The 22,392-nt window shown below is 47.2% G+C and overlaps 1 protein-coding gene across 4 annotated transcripts in view; it reads left to right on the forward strand.

Moving 5' to 3' along the window:
- Nup98-96 (nuclear pore complex protein Nup98-96) overlaps window positions 1-22,392 on the forward strand; it is a 246,519-nt gene that overhangs the window by 102,827 nt on the left and 121,300 nt on the right. For all 4 annotated transcript variants that reach the window (XM_065424259.2, XM_065424261.2, XM_065424260.2 and 1 more), the window contains 3 exons: window positions 2,164-2,396; window positions 10,505-10,579; window positions 12,414-12,733. In XM_065424259.2, coding sequence (XP_065280331.2) covers window positions 2,164-2,396; window positions 10,505-10,579; window positions 12,414-12,733 — 628 coding nt within the window. The remainder of the gene's footprint in view (window positions 1-2,163; window positions 2,397-10,504; window positions 10,580-12,413; window positions 12,734-22,392) is intronic.

The following is a 22,392-nucleotide window of genomic DNA, read 5'->3' on the forward strand; positions in this document are numbered from 1 at the left end:
GGCAATAGGATTGGCTTGAAGAAGTCGTGAATGCGCTGTTGCACGCTGTTCCGTTTACGCGCGCAATGAGATAAGCCTGAATCTCGGAGAGGGCCGTGTGGTCACTATGGGCAACTGGAAGCACAGTCACTGCATGCAACGGCAGCATAGCACATGGTGCGTCATCTTTCGACTCGGAGTCATCGTACGGCGCTGCAGCAGAAACCTGACGAATGATCTCGCCGTTGTTGAATTCTGTACATGTCAGTACAGCAGTATCAGCACCTGTCAAACTGTCAAATGAAACGGTGTCCGGAATCACAATGCAACCACTCCGCAGGTCTTGGCAGAACATTTTCGGCATCAGTAGGGATCACATCTGACAGCGACAAATCCTAGTCCTCCTGGCACCCACTTGCCGGCATTCCCCAGCGCAGTCTGCGCGGGCACTGTCGGCACCATTAGACACTTGACGCGATGTTTCCGTATGCCGTGTTGCATCACCGCAACCTCAACATAGCACACAAAGCAAATATCATCGCGCCGACACCAGTCGCACAAACGAAAAACGTGGCCTACTCGCAGCGTCGTGCACGAAGAAAGAAACAAATCAGCTGCTGGATTGTCTTGACATGGCTTACTAAGCTGAAACCGGAACTGCTGTAGCTACGAACCAGGCAGAAACAATGATGATGAGTGCGGATTTGCAGTAGCGCCACTTCGTGGGGCAGCAAGGAGGCTCCGTTCAGAACAAAAATGTCGTTCAGCAAGTCGAACCATGCACCGGTCGGAGTCGGTGCATGGTGCTCTCGATCGAGTTGGCTCAAGGAGTGTCCGAAAAATCCGAGGAGAGGTTGCAAGGTGTCCAAACTTTCGGCAGTTGTTATACATTACGGTCTATGGGGGAATGGCGGTGCCGTGAAGCAGACCGAATAATCGAGCATACCCGAATTTTTGGAGTCCGAAAAATCAGTCGGCGACTGTATACCAACTCGCCCAACTTTCCACTTTAATACAACATACCACCTTGAATTCTTTAGTCACAGCTGTATTTCAACCTACAGTTACATAATATCGCCAAGGCTCTAGTCGCTACTGTATATGAGCTTACTTCAATTTACATAATTGTGTCATTTTTTTGTCATTTAAAAGTAATTGCAGTGTTCTTTTGTTAAGGTTTGTGAATATTTGTTGCTGGTGAAATGTGGAATTCTAGGGCTGTATTGAAAATAGTTCCCTTACTATTCGTAAGCTATACAAATATTCTCTTTGTATTCAATTCGGTGTCATCACTATTCAATTCGTATTTGATTCAACTCTAAAATTCACTATTAGCACACCCCGACACTTTCATCACTTGATTGCTGACATCATCAGTGCAAATGAAGGTGGCTTGATAATTCCAAGTTACCAAAATCGGAAGTGACCCAGAACTGTGTCTTTATTTAACATGTTATGGAACAAACGGCGGATGCTTAGAACTTCGCATGGAATGCAGCCCTTACAACTTATTTGTGTGGCTTGGCTTGTCCTGTGTTTTGGATATGGGCACGACTACTAGATCGACTTGGCTTCAGTAGTTTCAGTTTCAAGAAGGTGCTAGCAACATGGACCTCGACCATGCCGGCAACATATCACAACAAAAACATGATTCTTTTGGCTCAACTTCGTGACCGAATTAGCATGTAGTTGTGCAGGTAGTTTTAGGCTTGTAGCGCAGCTCGGGAGAGCAAAAAAGGAAGGAGGTAGGGGTAATCAAAGGGAACGGAAAACAGAGTGAGTGCTATGCACAGTATGCAGGTAGAGACTGAATTATGGTATGGTGCCCTGTGAGGTGTCCAAAATTTTGGCCGTTCTTTTACATTTAGTCTATGGTGCCAGCGGTGATGCCGTGAAACTGTCTGAATAATCAAGCATAACCAAATTATCAGTATCCTGAATATTGGTGTGCGATTTTATTTAATCATTTCACTGGGAAAACAATTTCAACACTGCCAACTGTCTTCACTACTTCAGTGCATGCAAATAGAGGAGCATGGAGAAAGGGGTCCTCAGTACTATGTGAAAGTCGGCAAGACTTAATGAGGCTACAGTGCTTTGGAACCTTTTGTTCTAACAATGCAAATTTCAGGAGTTTGACCTGTTTTCAGGAGGGTAATATTTTTCTCTCTTTTGTGTTCACAGGCATCATCACTTTTTGAAGGGTTGGAAGATGAGGAAGACAGCATCGAGCCATTCTCTCCACGCCAAAGTGTCAAGACGCTGATAATCAAACCCAAGGATACCCCGGACAAGCTTAGTGCAAGCACTCTTTTAGCTTCCCCAGTACTTGCAGCCAACCGTGCATCCACACCTATTACTCAGTCATCCACTAGTCCATCTTCTAGGACACCACTGGCTCTTCCCATCAAGGACAGGTGCTTTATCTTGTCATTCTTGTTCATTGTCATCTGAATTAATTAGGTTCACGGTAGGACAGACAGGCTTCCCAATGCTCTGCAGGTGTGCTTCTCATGCTCCTACTGCACCAGACTAAATCGTTAATATTGCTTAAATCATTGGCTATGGCTTAAAGGTACGTCTGACATCTCCCTAAAACTTTTCTTACAGGTACGTTAGACGGATCCGGCAGGGTTTTTACGGAAGTACGTCTGACGTTCCTCATTGGCTTTTCCCTCTTTCACATTTGGATACGTTATGTATAAGTACACTGTCTAGTCGACCCTGCGCAGATGGGGAAGAAGACCGTGTAGATGGCTGACCACATCTGCCACCGCTAATTTCTAACCAATTAGAGCAAATAAAGTTTTCCTCCTCCTCCTGAATAGCTAAATACGGTAACACCTTGCTGATACGATCCCATTGGGCACGATTTCTCGGCATCAATGTTCGCGATCAAGAACACAAAAAGAAGACAGTACTGTTATGCTTATGTTTTACTGGGTCATACATTCCTGGAAGACACAATCTTTCACCACCAATGTTCAGCATATCGCCAAACTGCAATCATATGATACATTTTCCATCTGCTAGATCCCCTGTAAAGAAAAAAAGGCTTGTGCAATAGCAAACGGTACCTGTTTGCCACATCAGCTTCCCTGCAATAGTTGCCCGCCCGTCTCACGTGAAAGGGCTGGTGCACACCAAATTTATTATTCCAGTACCAGCAAATCTCCTCCCAGGTCGTTACACGCCGCATTCACAGCCATCGCCACCAACCCTATTGCCATAAGCATCTTCACTTATCTGTTTCATAGGTTGTGGGCTGTAGTGCCGTTGAAAGTGTACTGCATGCTTTTAATAGGCGATAACCCAAACACACCGCCTTTTTGTGCTGCAGGCAGCTTAAAGGCAGCATCATGTATCACTCTGGCGCCATCGTAGGCATGGTGTTCTGGTGTTTCCAACCAGCTTGATTTCATTTATATTTCCCGTAGCAGTCTTAAAACACTATGCAAATGGAGAACGACAATGTGCATCTCAGATTGCATAGGCCCTACCTGCTTGACGCACGTCTGCATGTCAAGATTTGCATTGAGCGTCAACAATTTGCATTGAGTGGGCATGTCGAAACTTCCCACCAAAATGCCCCACTCAAAGAAGCTGCTGAACCAGACCGAATTTGAGGAGTGCGAACGTAAGCTTTGCTGAAGCCGTAAAAAGGACATAGCGTTTGTTTGGTGCTGCTCAAAACCCACCAGCTCGGCTCGCGTTGGCGTCTCGTGCTGCACAGTGCTTTGCATTATGTAGATGTCAACTAGTTGAGTATGTCAATTTTTTAGCGACTTCCAATCGTATGTTTCCTTGGTTAGTACATTTTCTCTCGCATTTTTTTCCAAGCCTTATGAACGAGGTTCTACTGTACATGCTTCCCTCACACTAGCGCTTATTCTGTGTGTGTCGTGGTGCAGCATGCCTGTTTGGGCCTAGCCCACGCAGATCGGCTTGCTCATCATTGCCGTAACAACTGCCACATCTGCTTACATAGTTTTAACGCACATTTTCACAGTAAAAAAAACGCATTCGGGATGCCTCGTCGACGCACTACTATGACAACGTGTGCTTATCACAAATACAGCAACGCTGCACTTACGCTTCGCTACCGATTCACTAGGTGATTGCTCGAAATCCGTTCGTGTTCCAGCATTTAAGAATTGCAAAGGTGCCGAAATTGAAACTGTGATCCACAAACTAACAGAATCATTATTTAATGAAAGCAGAGAAGCACAACTCTTTTCCATACAGTTAGCTCCATGGACAGCTCTTCAAGTTGTATTCACTTTTCGTTTGCGAATGGGCAAAGTATACTATTTGCTTTATTGCTCAAAACAGTTCTTTCTAGATGCTTCTTCATGGGATTGCTTTATCATACCGCAGGGTGGACCACTAATAAAGAACTTAAAAACTGGTAGCGTAAGTTGCGGCATCATATAAAAAGTCTGGTTCTGCATACGTTTAAAAGCATTTTTGGCCGTGTCACTAAAATACACACATTTAAGCTTTGATGTTGTTTCGTCTACTTAAAATAGCGAATGCTGTGTAGATTTGGTTCTGCAGGGAGGGGGGCAGTGGGGATGGAGCAAACATGATCGACAGTAATTAACTCCAATGCTAATCGGAGCCAACATGGCTGAGGGCTCGCTTTCTAAAGAAACATGTAGTGGTTGTTTGTGTACAACACGTTGTAGATAGCATACGTAAATTGCACAATAATTAGGTTTTAGAATTGCCTCAACCTCCGATTGCTACGCTCCGTAATCTCCGATTGCTGCGCTGGGTGCCTTGGTTTGGATACCAATTCACAATATTGTTTGTTCTTTTTTTACCTGTGGTAGTTTACCTGACGTGGCAAAAGCCTTTTCGCCACTTACATCTGATAAGGCTAATTTGCATGAGCTGATTTGCATGATCACCGTGGCTGGACCGCCACATGCATCGGACCGTTGGGTCATGCGTTGAAGTAAGCTTCTTGTGCCATTCTTACATGTACGACAAAGCACATGTAAAAATAGCAGAATAAACGTATTGTAGAAACAGCACAATAAACATACATGTGTGACCCAACAGTGCATCAGATCTGCCTGTGGAGCAGCCGTGAGGACCTGTTGCTTGCTGTCGTTTGCCATTCTCAGGTCTAAGTGGGGAAAGCGTTTCCGCCACATCAGAGACACGGGTGAAAAAAAGAAATAGAGAGAAAGAGAAAAGAGAAAGAAAAAGTGCAGTACAATGGGGTATTGAACCCTGGACCGCAGTGTCGCAGGCAGACATGTTAGCTCAGTGCCACCACTGAAGCTTGCCAAACAGCTTTTCCAGCTTTTGTATTACCCCTTACCTCAAATTTGTTAGTCTTTAGTTTATTTTAGTTGATTTCGGTGTTTTGACGGCCAATCTTCATACGTTCTAGTATAACATCTTATCCTATAATCTTCCATTGCTACACCTCTTTCTTTCGAATAGTGAGGCTCCGCCATGCCAGGATGGATTGCCGTTGAAACTTGCTATTGCATGTACTCCTCCCCCTTGTTTGTGCAGGTTCCTAGCTACCACATATGATGACGGGAAAGTATGCATGTAGGATAAGCAGTTCTGTACGTATCTTAACCACTGTATTCTGAAGGTAGTGTGAAGCTTCATGGTATGTGCTTGCGGCAGAATGTTGTTCTCATGACAGATCCACCATTCTGCTGTATCTTTAAGCCGGCAAACTGGATTGTTTGCGCTTATGTCCAACATAGTTTTAGACACTTTGTATATCATTACTCTGTTCGAACCTCTGCTTTCCCCTTCCTTGCATTCCCTGCCACTAGGATGATAGCTAGTTAAGTGTGTTTGTTTCCATGTTGAGCTGAGTGTTTCCAAAAGAATTGACTTTCTTCCTATTCATAATCTCCATTGCCATACTCTCTGCTGCTAAAGCATACAGAAGTAGTGTGCAGAGTCAATATTATGTAAAGTAAAAGAATGTTATCTTTTTATGGCTGTTCTTTTTTGTTTGGCAGGTGTGTTTTTTAGTATTTTGCTTACTGTGCTAAAGCAGCAGCAATTTGACTTGACGTATCACATGCGCTTACCGCATCCACTCCATTCTCATAACTTGTGGGGTCTCACCCATGCTCTTAGGATAATGGAACGACAACACAGAATTGCAAACAATTACAAGGGCACTTATTGTGCCTTTTATACACTAGTGCTTGTAGCCGACTCACAACACACGGGACATGCCGATGGGCGCGTAATAACTCTAGAAAGTCCGACTCACCGCAACCAAATAGCAAGCGAATATGTTTGCCCCATGCTGGACACCAACGTGCACGTGCAGAACGTGTGCACTGCTTGCTGACCCCGAGCCAAAGAGGAAGGGCCTACTCCCTGCCGTGCCCGCTGAATCCCGCCGTTAGGTGTCGTTAGCAGCACAACACTGGCGTCATCTCTGATAATGCACTGCAACCAGACCGACCGCCACCGGCACCTAGTTATGCGGAGAAGCAGGATCACAGGAGACGCAAGACATGCAGGGAAAACAGCATCAGGGAACATGTGAGAGTTGCGCATCCCCACATCCCTCCAACCTTCAATCACTACATATTTCGGCGAAACCTGTCACAATGTACAACATCAACACATGCTTCGCGAACAGGAGGTAGTACAGGCAACAGTGGCAGCACCAAGGAAACATCCACGCGTTGTCCATAACATGCAAGCTGACATTGTCTTTGGGGGGCACCGCTGGCATCAAACTGGTCACAGGAGCAGCCTATAGACTTGACGGCACAGCTCCATGCCACGACTCCAGAAACGGCGACGCAGTAGACGGCACGAGCAAGTGTCGCTCGCGCCAACGCACCCTGCTGGCGAAAGCCGTAGTAGCCGTTGGTGACTGCCGAATCTTTTCCCAACCGCCGAGGGTTGCGAGCCGGACACAGGCGGCCTGTGAAGTTGCTGCACCGTACTGGCCACAGCATCTCCATTGCCTGGGGGGGGGGGGGGGATTGATTGTAGTCTGGGGCACCAGCAGACGATGTGCAGGTGACAGCAAACCAGGGGTGACTCCACTTACACTGTGTACACTCAACGCGCTCAGCAAACACTAAAGTACTGCAAAAGTAGCGAGAAATCCCACATAGTACGATGTTCACTTAGGCTAGCGAAAGATTGGGTGGCTGCTCGGTTGCTAAGTTCACAAGAACAAAGCTCAGTTTCTCGAGTCGAACGAGTAATTTGAATTCGTGGAGAGGCTAACTAGAATGAGGGAAGCAAAGTGCGACAACTCAACGCTGCAGTCCACCAGGTTGTGTCCGAATCGCTACCTTAACAACCAGCATCCAAAAACAACATCCGAAATGGACGCAAGACAGGCAGTTGTGAAGAGATGTCAGCTCTATGATGTGGTCCTACCCCACTCGGTGCTGGACGGTGTTGGAGCGCCCCGTGCCAGGCCGCATTATCAGACAGCTCGTAGCAGCACCCATGGCCTACGGCCACCTAGCTCCCAGAGCCGTGACTTCATCAGAGTCACAGAGATAGAAGAACCTATTTACATTAGAAATTCACACCACCCACGAGGCTTCCATACACGCTTCAGGCTTGCTAATGCTTTGCGGGCACTAGCCTTCGCTCCCCCAGGATGCAGACCATGTGGCTCCCCTACTGGTGAATGTTCAACACTTGCAAAAAGGCTTAGCATGTTGAGAAGTTCAAACACGCTACAGCAACCGTTGTCTCACTCAAGAAAGCCCACAGCCGACACTGGCGATCAAAATCCACACTGGCCCTATGCTTCAGTTCAAACAAAGGTTGTCTCGAACGAAGGAAAACTGTCAAAGCTATCGTCCAATGCCCCAAGAGGTCCACAATGGGCAGCCAGATGTGGGGTCTCACCTGTGCTTTATGACAAAGGAACGATAACACAGTATTGCGAACAAATACTAGCACACTTATTGTGCCCTTTATACACTAATGCTTGCTAGCCGACTCACAATGCACAGAACATGCCAATGGGTGCCCAACAAATATAGGTAGTCCAACTCTCCGCGACCGGATAGCGAGCCAATATTTTTGTCCCATGCATGGACACCAATGCCTGTTCATTTGCGTGTATGGTCATGCGAACAATGATGCATTCGAATTTTCATGTTTGTCCATTGTGGTGGAGGCCTCGTGAGACTGTCTCGCTGCATGGATCGGTGCGCAGGCGGAACGTCCGCGCTGCTTGCCATTCCCAAGCCAAAGAGGATGAGCTTACTCCCTGTCACGCTCAATTAACCCCACTTTAGATGATGTTAGCAGCACACTCGCGCCATCTCTCGTAATGCGCTGCAACCAGACCGACTGCTGCCAGCACTTAGCTACGCAGAGAAGCCGGATCACAGGAGATGCGAGACATGCCGGGAAGACAGCATATCAGGGGACATGTGGGAGTAGCGCATCCCCACAAACTTTGGCTAGAGCATCAACTTTTGTCAACTCTAAAACTTGTGCTGCAGTCTGCCTTCCTAACCAGTTCATTGAACATGATGTTGAAACAATTAAAGGTGCGCTAAAGGCAAATACCATGTCGACTTGAACTGTTTAAATGCCATTCCAGAAACTTCGCAATGCTTGTGTCATGCCAAAAAAAAGACTCGGTGGACGAGAAAATTGCATTTGATAGGTCCAAATACCTTTATTGCAATTCAAATCTCCCGCCACCCAACTGGGGAGTGGTGACGTTTATTACGCCATCACCACCCTTTGCTGCTGTCAATGAGGAAAACGGTGGCCGTCAGTTGAATGTGCATTTTTTTTTTTCACAATAAGTGAACGCGCGGCCATCTAGAAACCGAGCCAACACAGAGTGCCACTGCGTCTGCTTTTGGTCAAGTTGCATGGACCATTCGGGCATCCTGCGGCATTACTGGAAGGGAAATTCTCTGCTACTTGCAGTTTCTGTGAGTTTCGCAAGCCAGCAAAACTAGCGCAGCACTGCGCGACAACAAAACTACTGAAACACGAAAGCGCTGGTGGCACAGAGTCAAACGAAAACGAGACCTTTCTACTGCCTGCATGGTTGTGAAGCGTAATGTCAGTGAGTTTTTTCTAAAGATGTAGTAGAACTGGACAAGTAGCATTTTCTTTCGTCTTATAATGTAATGCAATGATGTCTTTATAACAAGTGGTTGAGTACTAGTGACATAATTATAGTGGATAGTGCCATCATCATAGGGCAAGTACTTGAATGTCCCGGGGGACTCTCTAATCATGTCCTGCATTTACCTCAATTTGTCGATTACTCGATTTCAATTTCTGGAGCAGTAATCTACCACTTGACTTAATATTCACCTTTAGTGTCCCTCTAATGAAGAGTATCGGAGGTCTGGGATTTCAAGGAGCGTTTGGCTGCTTCCATCTGTACTAAGTTGTTTCTTACAGGGGCCCTGAAACACTTTTCTAACTAATGGAATGGCCTCACTATTTAATGTTATTGTCTTACAAATGTCATGCTGAAAAAACTTTTCAAATTGCACTAGTACCTGGCTTTCTCTCTTTTCATCTCCACTAGTGTGCTGGTAGCTACACTGTGGAAAAACCGAGAGGGCAAAGCCCTGGCCAAAAGTTGAGTGTCACGCCGGTGAAAGGGCTCGCCGCAGTACCCGTGGTGGATGTAGTATGCGGCTGTCATTTCGGAAGTCACGTGCAGCAGCCACAGCTGTGCACAGCTATGCTTGCAACACCATTCACACGGATTTTCTTATGGCCCAAAATTTTGTCATTCGTAATCTTTGAACCTGTACTTGTGAAAGCTAAATTTGCTGGCACAAGCAAGTGAAAATTGCTGCTGGTTGATGAGCTTATCAAAGTCTTTCCACTGTGCTGACATGGAAAGAGCCTCTTCGGTTGCCTTCATTGTTGAAGACATGTCTGGGTTCTTCGGTGTTTAGTTATCTTGCATGTTCTAAAGCCATGTTTTTAACTCAGTTTGCCATTAAGGCACCTTCCTGGTGGTACTCTTCTTTAGAACTTCTTCTTTGGTACTCTTCTACTTGGCCAAATGTGTAGTTTGGAAACCATGTATCTCGACACTTAGCCAAATTAGTTGCAGGCACAAACGTTTCCACCTGGTGACTGGTGTTGTACAGATGAATAAAGAGGCAGGACAGTGTGGGTACTTGAGCTGATAGCACCTGGTAAGCATAAGCACTAGCAGGATCCCCGTGACACTGTCCCTTCTTACTTTTAATATGCTTCACTGCACGGCAAATATGCTTCGCTACACAACACAGCTTTCTTGCAGCGAAGCGGCAGGACAATCAGGTTAAGGTCATTTTCGGGTTTTTGAATTGTTAAGGCAATTACAGCCGAAAGAGGCAGTTTTCAGGGTTTTGAATATTTCGAATCGTAAAAGTGTCTTGAATCGAATAGAATATTCGAAGTTTCAAATATTTGCACACCATTCTTTATTTTGTTGCAAGCTGTATTGAAATTTCATTTCTATGATAAATAACTTGTTTGTGATGGTTGCCATATACTTCTTTCTCATAATTTGCAGTTGTGTTGACAGCGACTCCCCTCGCAACGAGCCTAGCTTCACAACACCAACTGCACACGGGGAAAAACCTGTAAGGTGCGTACTCTCTCATGCCGTGCACCGAGGGAAATTCATCTTTTGTTTTATTCTGTCATCTCCTCGTTGCGCACACGCAAAAAGCGTCCCCTGTTACCCCTTCAATGACAGATGGTTTTCTCATCGATGCCAAAGTCCCGCCCGGCTTGAACGTTTGACGATGCCTCTGCGGCTAGCACAACTTTTCGTTTGAAAGCTGCACTACACTTGCAGCACCTGTTTTGTGACATTATGGTAACACCACGCTATGGGCCACGCCGTACGCCGATACGACACGGGTCAAAATAGTAATGTCGTTCATGTGCTTCGGTGAGCTACTGTGCAGCTAATAGTGGCTGCGGTACTGACTTTTCTAGATGGTGCTAGCTACGCACCATATTTATCATTTTTAATTATGAACTGGCGGGTTTTTAAAATCCTCGAATGTAAGCTGATCCTAAAGTTTGGTATATGATTATTTGAAAAAAAAAAAAACTATTGGTCTAAATTTTAATAAATACGGTACGTCCTGCAGCAGCGAGTGAATTGTCTTTCGTGCTGCCTCTCACTTAAATGTGAATGTGAACTAAGTCGCTAGAACACAGTGCACACGAGGCTATCGGCACTCGATGCGCTCTGTCCCCATCGCAGATCGTTTTCAAGATGTGGCCCAAGTGGCCACACCATACGCCCCTGCTGCCAGAGTAGAACACCCCCTCCGTGTCCTCCCCCTGGTGCCTGGCGAGCAGCAAAAGACTGTGCACTTTCTCCCTGCTTTCCTCCCATGCATGCACGAGATTTAGCCATCGTCGGTTCACTTTCACACGCTGTTACTTGCACATACAGCATAAGGCGTACAGCGACGATGTTGTCGTCCTTGGACTTTATATGGAACATCATGGCGGCGGCAGTGACGATGGCACAAATGCGCCTGGAGTGCCCGGATAATTGCTGTCGCAATAAAACCTCAAAACTTACTGCTGATTGGTTCATTAGGCAGTATTTGCCCAATTCTAACATGCCCCTGAGTCAAATGTCCCTGCCTTCTGTGTGTTGAGAGGAGAAAACTAATGTTAATGTAGACATAACATTAAAGTTTCGAAAAAAAAAGTAGAAATCTAACGCGTGCTGAATTCTTTAACAAGAAAAAAATTCGCAATATGTGTTGCACAGTTGCGGCTGGTTTCCTAAAGTCAGTTTTGCCGCACGGTCTTTTAAAGTCAGCTTCGCCACAATAAAGCCATGTTATGTGGCTCAAATGTGTGCGAACGCCATGAAAGCAGCTCTCGGCCCAACATTCTTTTTGGGAAAAAAGAAGCCGTGCATAAAAATGGGATAAATGCCACAATTGGACATTGCGAGTTATCATTATTGCTTGAAAATCTTCCTAGGCATGCCGAAAATAGGTATTCTCTATGGAAGCTGACGTGTGCCCAACACATTCACTATCCTTTAAGCTCAGCCAAGACAGAGCTCCCAGTAAAGGCGGTGCTATTGGGGTCACCATGCTGGTTGTATTGGATCACCACGCTATTGGGGTCACCGTGCTGGTTAATTGGTAAAGTTTGAATTCTCTTGCAAAGGCCAACTTCAGGATTGAAATAACAACAATTTGGGCCCATGGGTGCTAGCCAGGGCTTTCGTACAAGATCCAATTAACCAAAAATCAAATTATCTGCAGTCAAAATAATGGAAGTCCACTGTACAAGAATGACCTTTCTTCGTCTCAATTTCTATATATTTCCATACTTTCGCCAGAGCACTCTGAAGTGCTGTACAGTGTTGCTGTAATGAAATGCACCAGTATTTTAGCTTTATGTAGCCATTTTATTTTCTGTGGATATCCTTTTCACAGCAACCTGCAAAGTTTGGATGACACAGTGTCATGCCTTGAGGTCCGTGGCCGCAAGTTGCGCTACCTGTCCAGCTCGGACAGCTTGGATGACTCATCTCAGGCTGATCCGGCACCCGACCCTGCAAAGCCCCCACATCCTGCAGGCATTGTGCTCACTCGACCGGGGTACTTCACTGTCCCTTCTATGGACGAGCTAGCATCTATGGTTGGCCCTGATGGACGCTGCATCGTGGAGAATTTCTGTGTGGCACGTGAGGGCTATGGCAATGTCTACTTTCCAGGCCGCACCGATGTTGCAGGTCTCAACCTTGACGAGATTGGTGAGTCAGCTTATTCAGTTGCGTGCACAGTGCTTGTTGTTGGGAATCTTCATAATTTACTTGATTGCTTTTAGAATTATTTGCAGTGCTTCACTAATATTTTCCATTCAAGCAGTTATTTGAGACAGGTTTGAGGTCTTGAGTCTGAACCCTTGCTGAAGTCAAGCATCTGTTCAAGAGAGTAATTATCAGCGCTCTATTTTCTGAAAGAAAGCAAACAACTTCTGGATAGTCGTCTCGAAAGAGACCTAATTCCCAAAATGAACATAGTATTGTGAAGCTTACTGCTGCTAGGTCATGGGAAAGGTATAACTATGTAATGAGTGCATGTTTGTCCTCAGTAGTGAAGTGCACTTGTGGATGAACACGTGTGTTCATCTGAGTTTCAGTCCTCTTTCCCACAATGAACTGAACATGTGTGTACTTAATATGTTACAGTGAAACCTCGTTAAACCGTAGTTGGCTTGAGCTTGTAAAAAGTATGTGCTAAACGGTAGTACTGTTTAACCGAAATAGCATGAGATCGACCACTTACCTGTCAAAAACGGAACTCTGAGAGGGAGTGATGAAAGGTGAAAAAAACATGCAGTATTTATTCACTTCGCGCGACAAGTGTTATTTTCGTTTGATGCCGTGGCGGCCTAGCAGCAACAGCGGCCTCAAACTCACTCAAGCTGCGAGCCAGCTTTTCAGCCAGCCCCCTCTTCTTGGCAAATAATTGCATGGCACATTCCTTGTTGATGTTACGTAATCTCCGTGCACGTGTGCGGTAGCGCTGCAGAAGTCACGGGGTGCCTTTTTCATTGCGGGGTGTTGTTCTCGTCGCGACGATTGCATTCATGAGGCTGACGTAATGCGCTGCTTCTGCCACTGTCGGGCCGGAATCGCCCGTGCTGTCGCTTTCCGTGTCGTCCTCATCACTGTTACTAGCCGACACTTAGGCAACAACAGAGGCAACGATGACGAAAAGTCAAACCTCGCAGCCGACATCTCTTCGCGATCGCAGCAACGCTGCCGTGCAACTTCTTTGCATTCCAAATGCCACACACAGTAGTCAACAGCAGATCCCTGTTGCGTGCCAGCGCGGACTTCTTTGTGTCACGTTCGATAGCACGAACAATGTCTAATTTTTCTTCTATGCTGAGAATGCGGCGTCTTTTTTATTTGAGCTTCGCCATGACGTGAGTCCTCGCTTACGCGACGCCACAACGCTCCCTAGCACGCCGCCGAAATGATGTCGATGCTGATGTGGCTTCACGCGCAAACACACAGGGCGCTTGGAGGCCATTGTTCCGATCTCTGAGACTAGTTGTTCTGCCGGGCCACCCTATGAAGACGACGCACCACCGTGTTTGCACGAAAAGTGGAATCACTACGTGCTAACCGATGCATACGCAATAAGCTGGTATGGTTTATGCAGATACAAAACACATTATGTTCAATGGACCCTGAGTCGGGGATTTGACTTTATTACTTTTAAAGCGAAACTACTGTTTAAGCGGGTACGGTTTAACGAGGTCTTACTGTAATGCAATTAGCATTCCTTGAGAACTTCATGCACTTTCAGAGGCCTATCTGCCTGTCTATCTAGTCAGTTTCCCGTCATCTTGGGCCACTAGGTATTCCAGGGTTTAATGGGTAGATCAGCGGGCTGTTGGTCTGTGGGAACAGGGTTTGAAACCAACCATTCGACCAACTTGGGTCACTGTTTATGTGCCACTCATCAACGAACCTCTTTCAGGCCAACTTGAGTTACTACTAGGTATGCGCCACTGTGTATTTGCCACCCGTCAATGAACTGCTTTGACACACACTTGATTTCAACTGGGTATGTGCCGCTGTTCAGTAACAAAAAAAATCGTAAACACTTTCGGGGGGCTGGGCTTAACAAAGCCACATGATATATATTCAGGCACTCTAGTCTGAATATATATTCATGCATGCACCAAGTGCGGACTTCGTGCCCTCAGTGCTAGATGACGCACAGTGTTCAGTGGCAATAAGGCCCCTAAATAAAATACAGGTAGCGCCATTTCCTCTCTCCCCCTCTGCACCGATGTTGGCTCCCCCGACGCAGAGCCTAACTAGGAGACGCTGTTTGAATGAAACGCTGTCGCTACGTGTCGCTCGTGCTTTTGAGGCCGTATTTTGAGCTAATTTTTTTAGCGGTATATCATGACTGGCTGCCAAAACATCAAGAGAAGGCCGTCTGAATGTTGCTGCACTTGGTTGGCTCGGTTGGCTCTACTTATTTGTGCTGCCTCTCTTGTTTCAGAGCCAACAAAGCGGTGAGAACACAGCGTTTCAGCTGTGTCTCAGCAACACCGCACTCAGCCACCTTTCCAGATCGCTTTTCAAGACACGGGCCTGCACATCTCTCTGCAACACTAATGAGAACACAAAGCGCGAACCCCTATCACCAGTCGGCAGTCTTTTTCAGCATTGCAGATCGCTTTCAACGTATGGTCGCCGCACTGTCACCGTTTCGTAACGTATGGCCATACACTCAAAAGGTGCTGTTCGCATACACTGAGCCCAAACAACGACAACGGGTTACCCACCGTGGTTGCTCAGTGGCTATGGTGTTGGGCTGCTGAGCACGAGGTCGTGGGATCGAATCTCGGCCACGGCGGCCGCATTTCGATGGGGGTGAAATGTGAAAGCACCTGTGTACTTAGATTTAGGTGCACGTTAAAGAACCCCAGGTGGTCGAAATTTTCGGAGTCCTCCATTACGGCGTGCCTCATAATCAGAAAGTGGTTTTGGCACGTAAAACCCCATGATTTAATTTTTTTTAATGACGACGTGATGGAATGTATAACATAGTCGACGAAAAGCACGTGCTTTGAAGACGACCTGATTGAAGTCGGGCACAAAAGTTGCACATAGACGCAGTGTGAACATGCGGCACTTAAGAGAGCGAAAAAGTAACGAATATGCATACAAGTGGCAGCATACGGGATTAGTGATGAGTGAAGATTGCTCGCTTACCTAACATAGCCGGGACCATTGCTGTGGGTTGAAATCAGCCCGGCTGATTCTTTGAAGCCAGACCTTCCTCTGTGCCGCGTCTCACTTCGCAGATGAAATCCGGAAGAGTCGCTGGCCGTCAGTTTTATGTGTGGTGCATCCGACAGCAGATCAAGACGGCATCGCGAACACAGAACTACGATACTAAAGCACAAAGAAGGTACAAAGCGTGGCGTCTACGTAAAGCCCCTCATTGCGTCTGCGTATGCCGCTTGGAACGTTTGGCACCACTATGCCAATGGAAGCAAGAACAAGCAAAAAAAAAAGCGCGTGACAGTGTCTGGTCAATGGGAGGGCCGAGGGTCGACGGATAGCGCAGGGCAGGAGGAAGGCGGCAATCTTCAAAGGATGGCGCTACCTTCATTTTATTTAGGGGCATTAAGTGTGAAGCACATTGGAGGAACTCGGCTGTATATTTGCCTCATACATGCTGTGACTCTTCAGCGGCCATATGGTGGGTAGTACATGACTTCAAAGCTAATCACATTAACGTTGACGTTCATGGGGAGATTGGTTCTGCTGGAATTTCTTTCATAGTTAATTAATCTTCCTTACTGCATGGGTTCATTTTCAGTGGTTCTGGATATCGTTATATTTTAATGGTACCTAAGTAGACCTGATTTGTAAGAAAGCTCTTCAACATTTATTTGGTAAGTTTCGAAGAATCACAGCAACACATTGGCAAAAGGAATGACTTGAAATTTTACTGGAAATCACCAAAGTGCAATCTAAAATATGTAAACATATGTGCCTCCGCAACAGTTTCAGGTGTTCGAACTTCCTCAAGTTATACTAAGTTGTTGTTGGTTCTTAGTGAGCATTGAAGTTAGCTGTTAGAAGTATATTTTCAAAGGCAATCTGCGAATTGCAGATGTAGCGTGCAGTCATTTTGTTAAATTCCAACTGTAATGTTAAGACCCGGCTGACTGGAGGTTTGGGTTGTATTCATGTTGGCCATTCGTGAATCCTAAAATGCCATTAAGAAAAAGCCCTTGTCTACATGGTGACAAATGCGGCTGTGCAGCATCTCCAGTTCAGCATCCCATGCCCGTACGTGCCACAGAGTTAAAACTTTCAGTGTCGTCCATGCTTTCTTGTGGAACGGGTATCGAACCGGGTAGTCTTTCGTGTTCCTAAAGCAGAGTGGGGATCTGGTGTTGCTGGTAACGAACGGTTGTAGTTTGCACGAGCTATCCATATGCACAGTGAGCAAAACTGAGACTCTGCTAATTTTTCCCCCCATGGCATGTACAGTCGACTGCTTCTTTAACAGAACTGCACGAGTGTTGACTGGCCGGCCGGTCAGCACTGCACGAGTGTTGACTGGCCGGCCGTCAGCGCCTTCTAACAGCCCGAAGCGACGAGATCAGCAAGAGTAGTGCATGTGCACCAAGTCCACTGGAAGCGCAAGTTTTGTCTGCTAGTCTCTTTCCACCAGCACGACACAGCCCCTGGAGTGATTAACTCGGTGCAAGCTTCCCGCGTTATAGGAGGTAATGGCTTACAGTGAACTTGGTGTGCATGCACTACTCCTGCTGATCTCATCACTTCTCGTGGTTATAAGGCACTGACCGGCCGGCCAGTCGACACTCACGTGGTACTGTTAAAGATTTGGTCGACTGTACAGTCAAGCTCGGTCATATCACACTCCTTTATGTCACACACAGGCGTGTCGAATTATTGTTTATATTGAACAGTCCAAACATCCCCTTGAAAATCACAGGAGCATTGTTCTTTTGTATCTGAACTTCCATAGCACGGACATGCAATATTGCAAATGAAGCTTGGCCAGCCGTCGCCTTTACCGTGGTTTCATTGCACCAGCAGGGAGCCCTTAGCTTGGGCTACGTGGCTGGCAGACTGCCGAGACAGCATGCGTGACCTGTAGTGAAAGAGTGGTTGTGGGAATGGGAAACAAGGTCAACTGTAAAAAAAAATGTGGAGGATGGCAGGAGCTAGGGGAAGGGCATGCATGCGCGACGGAAGGCATAGGGAGGTGCCCCCTCTGTTGCCAAAGGCAGCACTCTTTTCATCTTTCTGCGCAGCTTTCCATGCCTGCGCCATGTTTTCTGTGACCTGGTGCGCTTGATTCCATCGTTCTGTTCGGCAAGTACGTGGAGGAAGCAACAGCACTTGTGGGGTTCTCACCTGTGCTCTTGGGACAAAGGAACGACAACACAGTAGTGCAAACTATCACAAGGGCATTTATTGCACCTTTCACAGACTAATGCCTGCTAGCCGAGTTCCTATCCACAAAACATTCCGATGGGCGCGCGACAAACCGCGGAAGCCCGACTCACCACGACCGGATAACGAGCGAATATGTTCGCCCTATGCTGGACACCAACGCCTGGTCGTTCGCGCGTACGGTCACGCAAATGGTGGTGCATTCGAACGATCGTGTTCGTCCATTCCGGGGTAAGCCTTGCGAGACAGTCTCGCAGAAGCATGGATCGGAGCACGCGCAGGACATCCACGCCGCTCGCTGATCCCGAGCCGAAGAGCCTTCTCCTTTCCCCACCCAAGTAACCGCGCTGTTAGGTGGCATTAGCAGAGCCACACTCGCGCCATCTCTTGCAATGCGCTTCAACCACACTGACTGCCGAGGGCACCAAGCCACGCGTTGAAGCCGGATTACTGGAGATGGGAGCTATGCAGGAAAACAACATATTGGGGGACGTATGAGAGTAGCGCATCCCCACATTCCCCCAATCTTAAATCACTGTATATTCCGGCGAAACATGTCACACCGTCTAACATCAACGCATGCTTCGCGAACAAGGTAGTACATGCAACAGTGGCCATGCCAAGGAAATATCCACATGCTGTCCATAACATTGAAGCCGACATTGTCCTTGGGTACACTGCCAGCATCCGCTAGTCACAGCAGTAGCTTTGCAGGTTCGACGGCACGATTCCAGGCCAGGACTCCGGATATGGCGGCGCAGTAGTCGGTACGAGCATGTGTCGCTTGCTGCTGGCGAGAGGTTGGTGACCGGTGGCTCTTTCCTCCGCTGCCGAGGGTTGCGAGCTGGATACAGGTGGCCGCCGAAGCCACTGCGCTGAACTCGCCACAGCATCACCATTGCCCGGAATGGCTCGGTCGTAGTCTGGGGCAGCAGCGCAGACGACGTGCAGGTGACAGCAAACAAGGGGTGACTCCACTCACGCTGCGTATGCTCAACGCACTCGGTAAACGCTAACGTAGCGCAACGGAGAAAAATTCTGCATGCGCATTGCCCACATGGTACGATGTTCAACTCGGCTAGCAAAAGATTGGCCGGCTACTCAGACGCTAAGTTCACGTGAACGAAGTTCGCTTCCTTAAGTTGAACGAGTAATTTCAATTCGAGCGAGGCTAACTAGAATGAGGGAAGCAAGCAAAGTGCAAAACCTCAATGCTACGGTCCACCAGGTTGTGTCCTTCCACGTGCGACAGGCAGCTTCGTAAAGCCTTGGGCCTAAAGCGTCGATACCCTGCCAACAACCGGCATCCAAAAAACAACACCCAAAATGGTTGCAATACAGGCAGCTGCGAGGAGACGTCAGCTCTGTTAGGTGGTCCTACCCTGCTCGGTGCACACAGCATTCGAGTTGATGGCGCCCATCGTCCCAGACGGTGCCAGAGCACCCGGTGCCAGGCCACAATACCAGTCAGCCTGTAGCGGCACCCGTGGCCTGCGGCCACCCAGCTCCCAGAGCCGCGACTTCATCAGAGCCGGAGATAGAAGAAGCTATTTACATAAGAGGTTTGGACCACCCACGAGGCTTCCATACTCGCTTCAGGCTTGCCAATGCTCCGCAGGCGCTATGCCTCGCTCTCCCAGGATGTAGACCACGTGGCTCTAATACCGACAAATGTCATAAAAAAATCATTTGCGAAAAGGCATAGCATGTTAAAAAGTTCAAACACACTGCAGCCACCGTCGCCTTGCTCAAGAAAGCACGCCGCCGACGCTAGCAATCAAAATCCACGCTAGCCCTATGCTTCGGTTCAAGTAAAGGTCTCGAACAAAGCAAAACTGTTAAAACTATCGTCCGATGCCCCAAGAGGTCCACGTTGGGCAGCCAGATGTGGGGTTCTCACCTGTGCTCTTAGGACAAAGGAATGACAACACAATAGTGCAAACTATCACAAGGGCATTAATTGCACCTTTCATTGACTAATGCCTACTAGCTGAGTTGCTATCCACAAAACGTTTCGATGGGCGCGCGACAAACCGCGGAAGCCCGATTCACCACGACCGGATAACGAGCAAATATGTTCGCCCCATGCTGGACACCAACGCCTGGTCATTCGCGCATACGGTCACGCAAACGGTGGTGCGTTTGAACGATCGTGTTCGTCCATTCCGGGGTAAGCCTCGCGAGACGGTCTCGCAGAAGCATGAATAGGAGCACGCGCAGAATGTCCACGCAGCTTGCCGATCCCGAGCCGAAGAGCCTTCTCCTTTCCCCGCCCAAGTAACCCCGCTCTTAGGTGGCGTTAGCAAAGCCAAACTCACGCCATCTCTCGCAATGCGCTTCAACCACACCGACTCCCGCAGGCACAAAGCCACGCGGCGAAGCCGGAATACAGGAGATGGGAGCTATGCAGGAAAACAACATATCAGGGGACGCGCGAGAGTTGCGCATTCCCACACGTTTCAGCATCTTGCTGTATTGTGTTGAGTGTTCCAGGGTGCAGTGGGTGCAACAGAGAGGAAGAGATAAAACCTAACGCTGCAACAAAACTGGATATCATGTGACGCATCGAATGGGGCAAAAATAAGTCTTTGGATGCAGATACCGTCGGAATACCATGCAGCACACCGAGCATGCTTCTCCGAAACAAGCCCGAAATTAACCCTTTGACGGTCAATGACGTAAATATACAACGCCAATAACAAGTCCGAAAATGGTTGATGCCATATATCTATGGTGCCGTCTGTACATTTAAAAAGTGGCAATTTCCTAACTTTTTCTTTTTTGTCATGTGTTGCCACTATGTGGGGATACAGGGAATTTTTTTCAGGCGCTTCTTTATCTTGGTTTTCGTTGCATAGTTTGTTTTAGCGCTAGTTTGCTCCCGCGCGTCCATATGCTACCGCTCGTGCATTGGCGCGCGCGCGTGCGTGTGGCTGTTTGGATTTTGTTTCGCGGGCGGTTTCGGCTTTTTGTGCTTGCAAAAGTGATGGCTATCTCATTACTAATTGCTCAAAGGGCGACTGCTTGTTTCTCGCTCGTTTAGTGCTCACAGGGGTGCGTATAGGAAGGATGCCGCCGTGCATGCGTTTCCGTTTTTTTTTTTTTAGGACTACTAAATGCCCTAGCTGGTTGGCGATAAGATGGAGATTAGCAGAAGTTTGTCGCACGTGTTGCTTCTTTTGATTAGCACACAACCAAACAGTTTTCCTGAGTGCGCACACCTACGCAGTTCGATTACGCTACGGATGTACGTATTAGTGTAAGAGCAGGAACACCAGAGACATTCGAAATATTCTCGTGTGCGGATTTTCAAAGCCTTGAACTATGTGCATAAAAATGGATCAAATTTTCAATTCTGATAAGTTTATTTCCTTTTTTATTGTTGTTATTCATGAATGAAGAGTGCATATATACCAACGCAAAAAATTTTTTTCTGACTTTATGGTCGCCCTAGAAAAATTACGGTAAATTTTTTTTAGAAATAAGTCCCTAAGAAGAATTGGAATCTGCAATAAAATAGTCAACCCTGGGCGGTCGCATATGGCAAAAAAAATCGACCCTCAAAGGGTTAAGAAGACAGCATTGGAATGCAGTTGTTTGGGAGCTTGGTATCTGCGACTTCCGATGTTCATCAAGACCGAAAAAGCCCTCCACAAGTGGTTTCTTGATGTCTGTGCCAGGAACATCCCTGTGGATAGCCTGGTTCTAAGTGAGAAGGCAAGGTGCTTTGCGATCACATTTCAAAGGGAAAACATTTGTGGCAGAGGTGAAAATGGTTGGCTCCAGCAACTGCAAAACTGCTGTGGCATCATCGGCATAGTGGAAAACTGAAGCTGACAGCAGCCATGACATGAAAAAATGTCGTTCTGAAGAGTGGCCGGAGATTCGTCCAAAGTTTTCTCCTTTAGACATATTTAATGCCAATGAAATTGGAGTTTTTTGGCAGATACTGCCAGAAAAGGCTTTCGATCTACGTGGCAGTATACATGCCAGGTTAGAAAGATGAGGAAAGTGATCGTGACCATCCTGTTTGCAGTGGACATGGACGGATCATGCTGACTCGAGCCATTTGTGATTGGCAAGTTCAAGTCACTGCAGTGCATGAAGAGCTGCTAGAGTGTCCTAGTGTGCTATGACTTCAACAGAAAGGCTTGGATTACACATGAACTTTTTTCAAAATGGCTTCAGGAATGGGACGTCAAGCTGGGCAGTCTGTCTGCCGAGTGTGGCTTCTGCTCGACAATAGCTGGGCGCATCGCATTGCCTGCTAATGCAAAACATCGAAGTCGGATTCTTTCCGCCGAACACTGCAGCAAAACTGCAGCCCCTTGACCAGGGAATAATCAAGGCATTCAAGATGGGCTATAGAAGAAGTCTTGTTCAGCAGCTCCTTATTAACCTTCGCCTGGGCCTCAAGCTCAAGGTTGACCTGCTAGGAGCTA

The sequence above is a fragment of the Dermacentor albipictus genome, chromosome 3 (genome assembly GCF_038994185.2).
Source record: "Dermacentor albipictus isolate Rhodes 1998 colony chromosome 3, USDA_Dalb.pri_finalv2, whole genome shotgun sequence".
NCBI classification, from domain to species: domain Eukaryota; kingdom Metazoa; phylum Arthropoda; class Arachnida; order Ixodida; family Ixodidae; genus Dermacentor; species Dermacentor albipictus.